We start from the raw sequence: 14,511 nt of genomic DNA, 5'->3' as shown, positions 1-14,511 counted from the left end.
TCTGGGACCAGGCTAGAAATTATTTTGCCATAGACCAGTGAATTATTGAGTCATGTGTCCGTTGCCGGGAGACAGCAGGTGGCGTCAGGCCAGGCCGGGCTTAAAGAACTCCCTGAGGGTTGGGCACTTAGGTGTCGTGCTTGGCCATGTAGTAGGTATTCACAAACAACTGGGGGAGACAGAGTACATTAGACTGCAGGGGTTTCAGGAAATATAGATGCACATGAGGGCAAGCAAGGTTAATAATAAATAAAAGTGGCTTCCCGAGGCTCTACTTATACTGCCTTTGAAATTCTTTGTCGCTTCATCCTCTGAATATTCAATGACATTCTTAGTGTCACCGGTTACTGGAGAAGTTAACATTTCTAGATGGAAACGAGATGGAAAAAACGTAATGCCTGGGTAACGATAACTGCACTGACATAACGTACTCACTTAACCATAGAATTGTGAGTACATGCATGCAGAAATGGGGGGACGGGAATTACCTGTGTGCTTCTTCTCTTTTGGAGCAGAAGGACAATGGATGGAGAGCTGACTGAAGGAAATGCACAGTTCCTGGAGGTGTAACACTGATGAGTAAAAGTCCTACATTTCTGCTAATACTGGACATTTACAATATCAATGTTATGGCACTATGCAATTTTTTATTACCGTTTTTTTTTCAGTTGCTTTGGTGCAATACATAATGAAAATGTATGTTTGTAAAGTATACATTTACACTGAGTGTGCAAAACATTAGGAGCACCTTCCTAATATTGAGTTGCACCCCCTTTTGCACTCAGAACAGCCTCAATTTGTCAGGGCATGGACTACAAGGTGTCAAAAGCATTCCACAAGGATGCTGGCCCATGTTGACTCCAATGCTTCCCACAGTTGTGTCAAGTTGGCTGGATGTACTTTGGGTGGCAGACCATTCCTGATACACACAGGAAACTGTTGTGTGAAAAACCCAGCAGCGTTGCAGTTCTTGACACACTCAAACCGGTGCACCTGGCACCTACTACCATACCCCGTTCAAAGACATCTAAATATTTTGTCTTGCCCATTCACCCTCTGAATGGCACACACACACAATCCATGTCTCAATTGTCTCAAGGCTTAAAAATCATTATTTATCCTGTCTCCTCCCCTTCTACACTGATTGAATTGACATCAAAATAAGGGATCAAAGCCTTCACCTGGTCAGTCTGTCATGAAAACAGCAGGTGTTTCTAATGTTTTGTACACATTAGGAACACATCCCCATGAGCGTGCCACCCTCCTTCAGACCATGGATGAGGAATGCAATGACATCAATCCAGACCTATGTTAGGTTTGGATTCGCCATGCCAAAAGGTTTTTCCCCAGGTGCATGAACAATGAGGACATTTACTGTGATGTCAATGAGAACCTAAAGTATGGCCAAATGCTCAAGACAGGCTAGGCCCGTGCTTCTACACCTGCATTACTAGCTGTTTGGGGTTTTAGGCTGGGTTTCTGTACAGCACTTCGAGATATTAGCTGATGTAAGAAGGGCTATATAAAATACAATTGATTGATTGATTGATGCAAACTACTGCCTGCTAAAAATTGTTTCTTCTATTTATTTCATTTGATTAAAGTAGTATTTTGTTTGTATTTTATTAGGATCCCCATTAGCTACTGCTAAAGCAGCAGCTACTCTTCCTGGGGTACACACAAAACAAGACATGATACAGAACATTAATAGACAAGTGCATCACAAGGACAGAATTACATTTAAAATACACTTTCATACATGAATGCTTTCATAATCATGTGATTCATAGACGCTACTGAATGCAAGCGCAACACACGAACACAAAAATGCAATAACAAGGTGCGTTGCAAATAGACATTTTTTGCTAAATTCCCCTGACATAAATATAGCAACATTGTTTCACTAAATTACCCTGACGTGAATAAAGCTACCTTGTTTCTATAGTACTGCTCGTAATGGGTATCCTGGGGTAAAGTATATACTTTTTACAGTTACCACCCGCAATGTCTTTCTTGGGGTAACATGTAATCTCTTAAACTTGTAGGCCTTTTGTTAGTTACCACCGGCGCTGTGGGTTTCATTAACTAAAATGCAACATTCATGAACTTACATAACTAACCAGGACAGTATTTCAGACAGAGTTCCACTTACAGTGGGGGAAAAAAGTATTTAGTCAGCCACCAATTGTGCAAGTTCTCCCACTTAAAAAGATGAGAGAGGCCTGTAATTTTCATCATAGGTACACGTCAACTATGACAGACAAAATGAGTAAAAAAAATCCAGAAAATCACATTGTAGGATTTTTTATGAATTTATTTGCAAATTATGGTGGAAAATAAGTATTTGGTCACCTACAAACAAGCAAGATTTCTGGCTCTCACAGACCTGTAACTTCTTCTTTAAGAGGCTCCTCTGTCCTCCACTCGTTACCTGTATTAATGGCACCTGTTTGAACTTGTTATCAGTATAAAAGACACCTGTCCACAACCTCAAACAGTCACACTCCAAACTCCACTATGGCCAAGACCAAAGAGCTGTCAAAGGACACCAGAAACAAAATTGTAGACCTGCACCAGGCTGGGAAGACTGAATCTGCAATAGGTAAGCAGCTTGGTTTGAAGAAATCAACTGTGGGAGCAATTATTAGGAAATGGAAGACATACAAGACCACTGATAATCTCCCTCGATCTGGGGCTCCACGCAAGATCTCACCCTGTGGGGTCAAAATGATCACAAGAACGGTGAGCAAAAATCCCAGAACCACACAGGGGGACCTAGTGGGCGGCAGGTAGCAGGTAGCTTAGTGGTTAAGAGCGTTGTGCCAGTAACCGAAAGGTCGCTGGTTCTAATCCCTGAGCCGACTAGGTGAAAAATCTGTCGATGTGCCCTTGAGCAAGGCACTTAACCCTAATTGCTCCTGTAAGTCACTCTGGATAAGAGCGTCTGCTAAATAAAAAATATAAAATATAAATATAAAAATATAAATATAGTGAATGACCTGCAGAGAGCTGGGACCAAAGTAACAAAGTCTACCATCAGTAACACACTACGTCACCAGGGACTCAAATCCTGCAGTGCCAGACGTGTCCCCCTGCTTAAGCCAGTACATGTCCAGGCCCGTCTGAAGTTTGCTAGAGTGCATTTGGATGATCCAGAAGAGGATTGGGAGAATGTCATATGGTCAGATGAAACCAAAATAGAACTTTTTGGTAAAAACTCAACTCGTCGTGTTTGGAGGACAAAGAATGCTGAGTTGCATCTAAAGAACACCATACCTACTGTGAAGCATGGGGGTGGAAACATCATGCTTTGGGGCTGTTTTTCTGCAAAGGGACCAGGACGACTGATCCGTGTAAAGGAAAGAATGAATGGGGCCATGTTTCGTGAGATTTTGAGTGAAAACCTCCTTCCATCAGCAAGGGCATTGAAGATGAAACGTGGCTGGGTCTTTCAGCATGACAATGATCCCAAACACACCGCCCGGGCAACGAAGGAGTGGCTTCGTAAGAAGCATTTCAAGGTCCTGGAGTGGCCTAGCCAGTCTCCAGATCTCAACCCCATAGAAAATCTTTGGAGGGAGTTGAAAGTCCGTGTTGCCCAGCGACAGCCCCAAAACATCACTGCTCTAGAGGAGATATGCATGGAGGAATGGGCCAAAATACCAGCAACAGTGTGTGAAAACCTTGTGAAGACTTACAGAAAACGGTTGACCTGTGTCATTGCCAACAAAGGGTATATAACAAAGTATTGAGAAACTTTTGTTATTGACCAAATACTTATTTTCCACCATAATATGCAAATAAATTCATTCATAATCCTACAATGTGATTTTCTGGATTTTTTTTCTCATTTTGTCTGTCATAGTTGACGTGTACCTATGATGAAAATTACAGGCCTCTCTCATCTTTTTAAGTGGGAGAACTTGCACAATTGGTGGCTGACTAAATACTTTTTTCCCCCACTGTACATCCTTACGTAAGTTCATAGAATGAACAGAACTTTCATCATACTGGGCTTCACCTAACGTCCTTCACCCCCATTCAGCTCATAAAATGAACTAAACTAATCAGACATACAGGCTTCACTTCGCTTCCTTCACCCATGCTCATAACAATGAGCTAAATTCCTTGAATCTTGAGCCTTGTTACAGTATTGCCCTTAACGGGTTATCTGAGGTATAGTGTAACGTGTTACAGTCTACCACCCATGAAGGGTTATCTGAAGTATAGTGTGACGTGTTACAGTCTACCACCCATGAAGGGTTATCTGAGGTATTGTACTAGGCTTTGGACCTACTCATGAAATGAACAAGGTCCCTGTGAATCAGATGGAGCTGTTAGGCTCCTGCTCATTTAAAATGAACCAGAATCAGATGGGAGTTTCACCTAAGGTCCTTGGCTCCCACTGAGGCTTTTCACCTCAGAGTTAACAGAGGTGAACACAGTAACCTTGAATAGTGTGGAGTTTCCTCCCGCTAAAGTTTCAACTTAATGGTTTCCACCTCAACAACTTGTCTTACATTACCACCTTCATTCCCCTCCAACATCGTCCACCAGTCACACACACTAGGAATCAACTCTAGGACATAACTAAATAAGTGGAAATAAGAACACACTTTTATACACTTCAGCGAGTGGCGCAGTGGTCTAAGGCACTGCATTGCAGTGCTAGCTGTGCCACTAGAGATCCTGGTTTGAATCCAGGCTCTGTCGTAGCCGGCCGTGACCGGGAGACCCATGGGGTGGCGCACAATTGGCCCAGCGTCATCCAGGGTAGGGGAGGGAATGGCCGGCAGGGATGTAGCTCAGTTGGTAGAACATGGCGTTTGCAACACCAGGGTTGTGGGTTCGATTCCCACGGGGGGCCAGTATGAAAAAATAAATAATAATGTATGCACTCACTAACTGTAAGTCGTTCTGGATAAGAGCGTCTGCTAAATGACTAAAATGTAAATGTAATGTCATACATCAATAATACTTTGCTCTACTGAGGCAGGCCCTGGTATTCTAATGTCACTACACCAATGTTCTTTAAAACAACCTGAGAGATTCTCACATCATCAGTTAGCCAGCGAGCTGAGCAGAGTATCATATCATACGGAGCACAATAATTTTTAAAAATATATATTTACTTTTATTTATTCAAGGGAGCCCAAATGAGACTAGTACCTCATTTGCAATGGTGCCCTGAGGACAAAAATTCCATCAACACAAAAAAAAAATGATAACTACAAGACAGCTATAAATACATTACATCAGGTTATTTCAACAAGTTTAAAAGTCAATTGAAACAATTGCACACTTCAGTAAACTAATTTAACAGTTTTAAACTGCCCTATCGGCACTAGGGAATCCAGGTCTAATTTGTTTAGCAAGGTATTCATTCCATAACTGTGGTGAGTTAAAATTAAAAGGTGAGGCCTCCCGAGTGGCGCAGCGGTCTAAGGCACTGCTTGAGGCATCACTACAGACCCAGGTTCCATCCCAGGCTGTGTCGTGAACCCCATAGGGCAGCGCACAATTGGCCCAGCGTCGTCTGGATTAGGGGAGGGTTTGGCCGGGGGGGCTTTACTTGGCTCATTGCGCTTTAGCGACTCCTTATGGCAAGCCGGGCGCCTGCAGGATATTTATAGGCGGGAACCCAATCGATGATAGAGCCATCCAAAGAGTGAATATGTAGACCATCTGAGACATTTGTCAGTGAATTAGAAAACATATTTAGTTTTGCCCGCATTAAGTACAAGTTTTAAATCTATTATTTATATAAATAGTAAACAGGTCCCAATACCGACCCTTGCGGTACACCTTTCGTATATCCTTACTCTACTGAGGCTTTGCTTACAATTGCTTTCTCTAAGCAGGGCCTGATATCCTAATGCCAAGGCCACATCTTTGACCCAAGCAAGTGCTCGGGAGGGAGATGCTAATTTTGCTGCTTGCTTGAGTGATTAGAGATGGCAGGTAGTACCATGCTATATGGCTCTATATACAGTATTACTGGGCATTGCCTTGAATTCGTTTTGGCTTTAGGGACTGTGAAGAGACCTCTGGTTGCATGTCTTGTGGAATATGAAATGTTTGTCAGAGCTGTATGTTAGTTGATTGAGTAGACAGTTGAGTTCAACACATTAATATTTCTTACAAAACGAGAAAGTATGCTTACAATCTCTCCTCTGCTTTAAGCCAGTAAAGATCAACATGCATTTTGTTGACATTAGTGCTGTTGTACACCTATTTTGTAATGATATCTTAACAATATATACTTTTTTTTTCATCAATGATCGTGAAAGATGTCTTCAATGATCACACTGTAGCATATTACATTCAAAGGTCAATTTTGAAACATGGGTCTTGCATTTTTTGCTATTGGATTAACTGGTTGTTAAAATACCTAAATTGAGAAGAAATTGTGTTGTGTTTTGGTGATTAAATCAATGTTCATGGTATTTCACAGTAAACTTCTATTTTGGATTAAAGGTGCTACACATAGGATAAAAAATAAATAAATTGCATTGTAATTTCAGAAAATGTCTATAACATATCTGCAGTAATAGTGGAATGATAGTATTTCACAGTATTACTTACCTGCCAGTGTTGTGATTGGCTATGATATTCGCCTATTGATTTCTCCCGCCAAAGCGGCATCTATTGTCAAAATGGAAAAGCTGTTTTGACTTTGTGGCTGTTATATAGTGGAAATCGGGTCAAGCGGCCAATGTAGAACTCTCTGTCATTTCCTGGTTGCTAAAATTTTTCACGGTTTGCTCAATTTCAGTTTATGCGAGAAAACAAGCGTTGAATAGTGTAGGGAATCATTGTACCATCTAAATCGCTGTGACATATTTTCAATAACAAAACAGTTTTACAGCTGTTTGAACCTGGTGAATCAAAACCGAAAGTAAAAGGTTCAAGCGCGAGTCTCCGCCATGTTATGGGAAAATGGGATGCAGGGGAATGCAGCCTAGTGCTGTTGCAATTCACCTAGCTTCCACATGGGGGAGAAATTCTAGGTGTAGCACCTTTTGTGTGGTGAAAGTAGTCTTCAAACAAAATGAATGCAGAATAAAGTTTTCAACGAGTCTTGCTGTGTTACAAGTGTTACCAGTTGGAGTTTTGTACAAAGCGTTTTGAAAATTCACCACATACTTGTGAAAATAGCACAAAAGCGATATAGAAAAACAACTGGTAGTACTAGTGGATATTTGACTGGCCCAGTTGCTAGATCTGTTTGTGCTTTAAATAATTCCACAGTTGTTTGCCGTCATGCCATTTAGTACATGTAGGAGATGATGAATGTATGGAATGATGAACAAAGAGGGGATTTCGCTAAAGAAAGCACAGCCAGATCTGGCAACCAGGCAAGTAGAAGTCTCCTTGGTTGTTTAATTAATCAGCACCTGTCTTTCTCTTCCTCTTTGTCAGCTGATGCTGGAAGCTCCATATCTAGGGTCAACGAGCTGTCACTCAACTTCCGTTGCCGGGTCGAAGGAAGCCGACATGCGGTTATCACCGGCAACTGTTCTGTCCCAATGGAGAGCTCCCTTCCCCTGCTGTTGGTGTCCCGTTGCTGCGGGAAGGAGGAGATTGTGACCTCACAAGTGCAGTGATGTCTGTGGAAGTTAGTCGGGGGATGAGCACCCTGGGTTTGTTGAGCAGACAGGATGCGATGTAAGAATAGATGCGATGGTCTTCCGGAACCTTGAGGTCTGCGATCCCCAACTGGACCAAACAATCCCTAAGAAGGTCTCTCTCAGTCTCTCCATCTATAACACTCGTCATATCCTCCTCTTCATTCTCTCCATCTCTAACAAACTGTCCCCCACGCCCTCTCCTGAGCACTCTTTTACTCCCTCCGTCTCTCACACTCCTCCTCCTCCCTCTTCTCATGACCATGATCTCCTCGTCCTCTTCGGATTCCTCTACTCTGCTTATGACCCATGTATATTTTGACCTCTCCGTTGACTCAGCGTCCTCCTCCACATCTCTTGAAACTGATTGGATAATAACGCCTTCCTGGCAAGTTCTTGCCCTCTTATTGGCTGAAGCCATGACTGGAAGGTCTTCGTTGCAAATCCCGCCAATCACAGGTGCGACGGGCGATGACCAGTTTGTCTGTCTGTGATTGGTTAATGGGGTTAAAGACAGAGGGCTTGGGGTGGAAACTGAGGCAGGCTTAGATCCTGATTGGTCGCTTTGCTGCACTCTTCCAGAGGGAGGGAGAGACAGGGATGAGAGGAGGTAGTCGCCCATACATGGAGGGAGAGAAGCTGATAGGAGGTAACAAAAGAGATGAGGTTAGCTGATATGTTAAACATCTATCCCAGGCACTGTGAAATCTGGCAGGCGACTGCAATGTAGTCGGCCTGGAACGCACCCTCTGTAGACCCACCTGCAGAATCCAGGTGTACCAGAAGCGTCTGGTGCTGGAGCAGGGTCCTCAGGAGCTGGGGTTGGGAGGCAGCCTGTGCACACTCCTCCAGGACAGGAGGGGCTTCAGTGAGCCACGACACCGTCTGAGCCAGGTTGGGCACTGGGAGAAGCTGGTCCAGTCTGAGCAGGAACTCCCACAGCAGTTTCTCCAGCTCCTGGTCAAACTGAGGGCCATACTCTGACGGAAACTCCACCTGTAGGGAGTAAACGAGAGGGGGACAGAGAATTTGAGAGTTCCTCAGTGGACGTAGCCTCGTACGACCATAGCGAAACAGAATGTAAGCTCGCGAGATCAGGATGGTCGTATGAGGGCTACAGTGAATGGTCTCTAATTAAGATCCCTTTATTGGTCAATTGCACACAAGGTCCAACCGAAATTTGACTTCTGCTTTTAACCCAACCCCTCCGAAAGACACATTCATGCAGTTTTTTGGGGGGAGAGGCGCGGGGAGCTGCCACAATGGGCGCCCGGGGAGCTGTTGTTATGGGGGGGTTAAGTGCCTTGCTCAAGGGCACAACAGCAGGCAATGGCATCTAGGATTTGATACCAGCAACCCTCCGGTTGCCAGCTCACTTCCTGACTGATTTTTTCCGTTGGACCCGGGATTCGACAGGGCAACCCTCCTGTTGCTGGCTCGCCACTCTAACCACTAGGCTACCTGCTTCCCTGAAAAGCTGCTCAGTCAAACAATAAAACAAAGCGGCAGTCTGACCTTGTAGAATAGTGCTCGCTCAGTGGGGTCTTTCAGAAAGCTTTCAACCAGGTGCCAGAGGTTGGTCACCGCTGTTTCAATCTTCACATCCTTTTTCTGCAACATAGGCATGCAAAGACATCACTTACAGCAAACATACTGTATTTCTCACAAAATCATTCCTAGGGTACAAAGCAGTGAAGTGATAAAAGACCATTAAAATACCACACTCGTCTCGCAGTACAGAGAACTGCTGACTTGTAGAAAGGCCTGCATTTGACTGTCACTCACCAGGGCAGAGGATGGGGTGGGGGCACGGATCCTTTCCAGCTGGGGAAGGATAACCGCTGGATCTGGTGGGTCCATGCCATGGCACAGCTCTAAGATCAACTACAAATTACCAGAGACATGATAATTAGGGACTGAACAGAGTCTGACAGCTCATACAGTGGAAGCACATACAGGGTCGTATTCATTAAGTCGCACCATGGCAACGGAAAACGAAATTGAGCCTTTCTTATTGGACAAGTTCAGGTAGTCCCTCCCTGTTTGTCAGTTTTCAACCGTTTGGTGCCAAATGAATGCAACCCATTTTTACTACAACACGACTGTCCCAAGACTTATGGCCATGGGTCAACAATATCATCCTCCACACACACCCGTGTTCTCAGCCCCAGAGCCAGCTTGGCCTGGTGTCTAGATGTGAGCAGGCCAGGGACAGTCTCACAGCAGGATGTCACAAACTCCTCCAGAGTCCCATAACGCATCACATCGCGTTGCTTCATCACCTTCCACATGGCAGCAGAGACCAGCCGGATGGGAGGGGCCAGGAGACGTAGGGAGGAGAGGGAGATGTCTGAGGGGGCTAGAGAGGGACGAGTTAGTGCTTTTTTTTGGTCTGTTCGGTTTTGGTTTGATTATTCAAAAAGAATCAAAGTCACATGATGGTAGTGACTACCCATTACTGCTTATCACTTATTAACCATCAGTTATTCACATTACTTTAATAAAATATTTCAGTTATTGTGTATATTACATTTGTTTTATTTGCTGACTTTATTTAATTCCAAGTCATCAACTCTATAGAGCTGCTGCCTATGCTGTCTGACAAAATCACTATTTGAGTAGTTCTTCAAAGTATATAAGGCATACTTTTATAAATGCTGAATACCAACTATCAATCACTTAGATAATGCTCTCTATCCCTCTCGATCGCACATTCTTCTGTCTCTTCTCTCTCCTTGTCTGCCCCACACTAACCTAACGTAGCAGGCGTAAAAGAGAAACATATCGGAGTAGGCATGCAAGGGATTATGGTCATTGTAGTTAATTACCACATTTTCTGCACTAAATTATGTAGAATATTGGCCTGTTGGAAACTACAACTCCCTACTACATCGCACAGTTCAGGCTTGATCTGATTTATCTCTAGAGAAACTGCAATGTGCGCATTGAGCTCACAGAAAAATAAAAATCAATACTAATAATTGAACCGAAGTTAGTCAATTAACGTTAGTTGTTTAAAAACCTAAAAAATAACTGAAATTTCGGTTAATCACTTAGTACTAGAGGAGTGACTGGTAGCCTTTTTCGCGCATCATGTTCAAATCATATAAGTGACTTTGTTGAGCTTCTCAATCAATTTGAGATACTTTTGGATGATTTGGACACAATGCTAATATCTGTCCCATGACTTGAATGGGATTTGTGCCACAAATGCTAAAACATTAGCATGTGGAAACAGTGCCAGACCTTGTCCATAGATATCCTCTTTTAGAATCTGAGAGTGAAATACTTACACTCACCTCTAACATGTAGGCTCAGCATTTCCGAACAGTCCCATTACAAGTCAGAATGTTGAACAAACTTCATTTCCACTTACTTTACCTATTGTCCGCCGATTTTGTCCCCATGTCGGAGGTAATCTGATACAAAATATCCACACGGAAGTGTTATCAACCCGACCTTCAGTACGCTGGTCAGTATATCAGTTTGTATTTCCGTTTTCAATACTGATGCAATTTGCACATGACAAACACTTGCACAATATGGCCAAGCCTAATCGAACAGCAAACACTTCCAGCTGATTGCAAGGAAACGTGCTTCAGTCGACTACGTTCAGTTACATTTGGCTATTGTTGACATATTGTGCATCACGTGCAATGCATCAAGAGATTGAAAATTCAATCGACAGAACCTACCGGCAGCGCAAAAAGTTAAGTAAACACTTTCCACCTTATACTGCTAAAAGCACCAACAACATGTACAACAGGTAAAGTAAGTGTAAATATAATTTTATTCAACATTCTGGCTTTTAGAGACTATTGCGTCTTTTTTAGGGGGACTTCCGTCAGATTGAAAATCGATGGAGTAACCATGGTAACAGTGATGTTCAGGCAAGCCCATAGACTCCTTACAGGGTACGGAAACCAATGTGTAATTGTTATAATTTGGGTGAACTATCCCTTTAAGATGGTCAGGGTGTAATAAATCTATTACTGAGCAGAACTTCCTACTTTACTTCAAATGTGTTTGATATAATATCAATGGCTCATTGTTACGATAATGTTTATTGGACTGAAAATTCTACTAACAACATATTACTGACAACTTCCTACCACACACATATCGACAATACGAAAAATATTTGGCAAAAATGTTACAATTTCAAGTAGTTGTTGTTAGCAACCATTTTCTCCAAGCCCTTATAATTATAGAATGGTTGATAAAGACACCAGAATGTTTTGACTGGTTGTAAAACTGTTAGGAGACTGTCAATGTCACTTAGCCTTTGCTAACACTGTGACTAACTGTATTGTTTTATGAGATTATTTGACTACAGTACTGATTTAGCTAGCTAGTTTGGCAACCATCAGGTTTATTTTGTTTTGAGCTGGCTAACCCGCCATAGCTAGCTACTGTTTCTTTGCAGTTAATGATTGCTACTCCTAGTGTTAGCTCACTAGCTGTCAATGCAAAGAGAAAACTTTTGGAAATACAAAATACAAAAGTAATTACCCATTTCAGATGACTTCTTAGTTGCCATATCGTCCCGTCCGAATTTAGGTCGATTTTTATACTTAGCTTAGGATAGCTAGCTAGCGTTAGCTAACTTCCCTAGCCAACTTTGTTGACAACTTTGTAGCTAGCTAGGCTAACAAAGTGTTTATTCTGAGATTGCTGGATAAGTTAACGACGAGGTTACAATAACAAGTGATTAGCTAGCAATACAAACCGAAAACATGCAACTCTCGAGGTTGCTATTCTGTATCTATTACACTGACTTTGATCATAAAAGTTTGTTAATTTTAGGAATAAAAACAAGCTCAGTTCTCCTGCAGTCTCTGCTTCTTCTCCTCCTTCGGGATTGGCGGATCGCATCCAACTTTCAAGGTGCATACACCGCCACCTACTGTATTGGAGTGTGAGGCCAGTCACGGCCTAACTACATTACATTATTTTCATTAGTCCTGTTGCTCTAAGAATATGGAGGACTAAAAGTGCCACAATTAAATAAATAAATACACCATTAAATAATTACTTAAATGTGTCATTAATTAATTCAAATTAGAATTAAATACATAAATGTGTAATTAAATGTATCATTAATTAATTCAAATACCGATTCATTTTATGTAAAATACATATATAATTATTTCACTATTTACATTTACATTTCATGATCCTGCATTGCAGTGATTCATGAATTACTTAAAACTGTCAATCTGACCCATCAAAGTCAGTGGGCGGGGCTAACGCGAATCTAGTCTGATCCATTGCTTTGGTCTGAAGTAGAGTAGGCCAACCTGGATAGAGACAATGGAGGATCTCCGTGAACTTTCCAGGGAGTTGGTTAGAGACATTTTAAACTTAGCAGAGGATGTAGAAGCAGGACCTGCTGACATTATCCGGAATTGATTTGTCTTGGCTTGATGCAGAGGGTAACCAATCAGGCGTTAGGTTCCGCCTACCAACTTTTGATGGGTCAGTTTGACAGTTTTAAGTAATTCAGGAAGCACTCCAACGCAGGACCATGAAATGTAAATGTAAATAGTGAAATTATTATATATGTATTTTACATAAAATGAATCGGTATTTGAATTAATTAATGACACATTTAATAACACATTTATGTATTTAATTCTAATTTTAATTAATTAATGACACATTTAAGTAATTATTTAATGGTGTATTTATTTATTTAATTGTGGCACTTTTAGTCCTCCATATAAGAAAGTGAAATAGAGCTCTAGACACCACTTCCCTCCCCCTACTACACCACCCAAACCAGCCTCTCAAACCCTTCCACACAATTTCTCCCTATCTATGTCATACATTTCACAAAATATCAACACCTGCTCCACGTTTCCTCCACTAAACACTCATCACACCGACCTGTTTCATGTCTCCCTATCATCCACAACGTGGCATTCAAACCTGTATGCCCAAACCGTAGTCTACTCCACACAACTTCTGCTCTCCTACATCCCATACTCTCCACCTCTTCCTTTACTGACTGAAGCAAGTGATAAAACGTATTCTTCTTCTACAACCCAAAAATATGCATTGCTGCCACCAACTGGACAGGTTGAAAAAACAAGGTAAAAAGAAAATCCATACGTGATAGGGAAAACTAACTTAATCCACCCAAATAAAAAAATAGTACATTGACAAAAACAAAACTCCCACTTCCTTCAAATCTCCATATTTCCCTTATCAGGCTCTAGGGCCTGAGAGGGTGGTACGGCTCGTGACAATACTCCATGCAACTCCTCCCCCGAGAAGTCTTTCAGTTCAGTCCCATGAACCGCATCCACAATGATATATATTTTCCGGAATTTCCTCTCCAGCTTGGCAGTGCCATTAATCACCATAGCTATAAAGGCCACCTTCTTAACCTTTAAAACATATGGGTCTTGCTGGTGAAGGCCTATCCACCACCATGGTCTCTTTAGGAGTACCATTCGAACCCTCATCCCTTTTAACAGCCGCTGCATATGAAATGCTTTGGACAGCCCTGACTTTGGCCAAATTCTCTTAACCTTGTCGAGCATTCCAAAAGACATAGCTTCATGGTTCCCACCAAATTGCAACATGTTACATTTTCATCACTTTTAAAACTGATGTACTTTTCCACATCTTGGACATCTCGGCTTCTCCCTTCTGCAAACACTTGAAACATGTTCAAAAGCTTTACAAATGATCACACTGCATTGGTCTTGGGATACATGTTCTACTCTGTAGTTTATATACCCAAACTACACTTGAGTAAGTGAGAGACTCCATATCAAAAAACAAAAGAACAGACTTGACTTTTTTTCCATTCACCACACGATTCATCCGACATGCATCAATCACTCCAGAAATGTAATCTCTGCAACAGACTTCC

The 14,511-nt window shown here is 42.1% G+C and overlaps 1 protein-coding gene across 6 annotated transcripts; it reads right to left on the bottom strand.

Moving 5' to 3' along the window:
* Window positions 1–6,507: 6,507 nt before the first annotated feature.
* Window positions 6,508–12,601, bottom strand: LOC311113177 (uncharacterized protein). Of its 6 annotated transcripts, XM_084156363.1 has the most exons (7): window positions 12,141–12,601; window positions 10,928–11,047; window positions 9,782–9,987; window positions 9,414–9,512; window positions 9,144–9,239; window positions 8,375–8,624; window positions 6,508–8,267 (listed from the first exon to the last, which is right to left on the bottom strand). In XM_084156363.1, exons 2-7 carry the CDS (start codon window positions 10,947–10,949, stop codon window positions 7,507–7,509), a joined length of 1,434 nt encoding a protein of 477 aa, XP_084012489.1. In that variant the 5' UTR covers window positions 10,950–11,047; window positions 12,141–12,601; the 3' UTR covers window positions 6,508–7,506. The 6 variants fall into 6 exon arrangements, with proteins under 6 accessions (XP_084012489.1, XP_084012487.1, XP_084012490.1 ...); XM_084156361.1 differs by lacking the exon at window positions 10,928–11,047; XM_084156364.1 differs by lacking the exon at window positions 10,928–11,047 and having other exon boundaries at window positions 8,390–8,624.
* Between the last annotated feature and the right edge of the window lie 1,910 nt (window positions 12,602–14,511).

This window comes from Coregonus lavaretus, assembly GCF_964263955.1.
Source record: "Coregonus lavaretus genome assembly, chromosome: 39".
NCBI classification, from domain to species: Eukaryota; Metazoa; Chordata; class Actinopteri; order Salmoniformes; family Salmonidae; genus Coregonus; species Coregonus lavaretus.
This window is presented reverse-complemented; position numbering and strand designations above follow the sequence as displayed.

What these genes read in the sequence shown, in the direction of transcription:
- LOC311113177 (XM_084156361.1), bottom strand. Translation starts at nt 12,168, where the DNA reads ATGGCAACTAAGAAGTCATCTGAAATGG. An exon ending in CCACCCCATCCTCTGCCCTG is followed by an intron (nt 9,240 to 9,413) that starts GTGAGTGACAGT and finishes CCTATGTTGCAG; the next exon opens with AAAAAGGATGTGAAGATTGA. An exon ending in TGCAGGTGGGTCTACAGAGG is followed by an intron (nt 8,268 to 8,374) that starts GTGCGTTCCAGG and finishes ACCTCCTATCAG; the next exon opens with CTTCTCTCCCTCCATGTATG.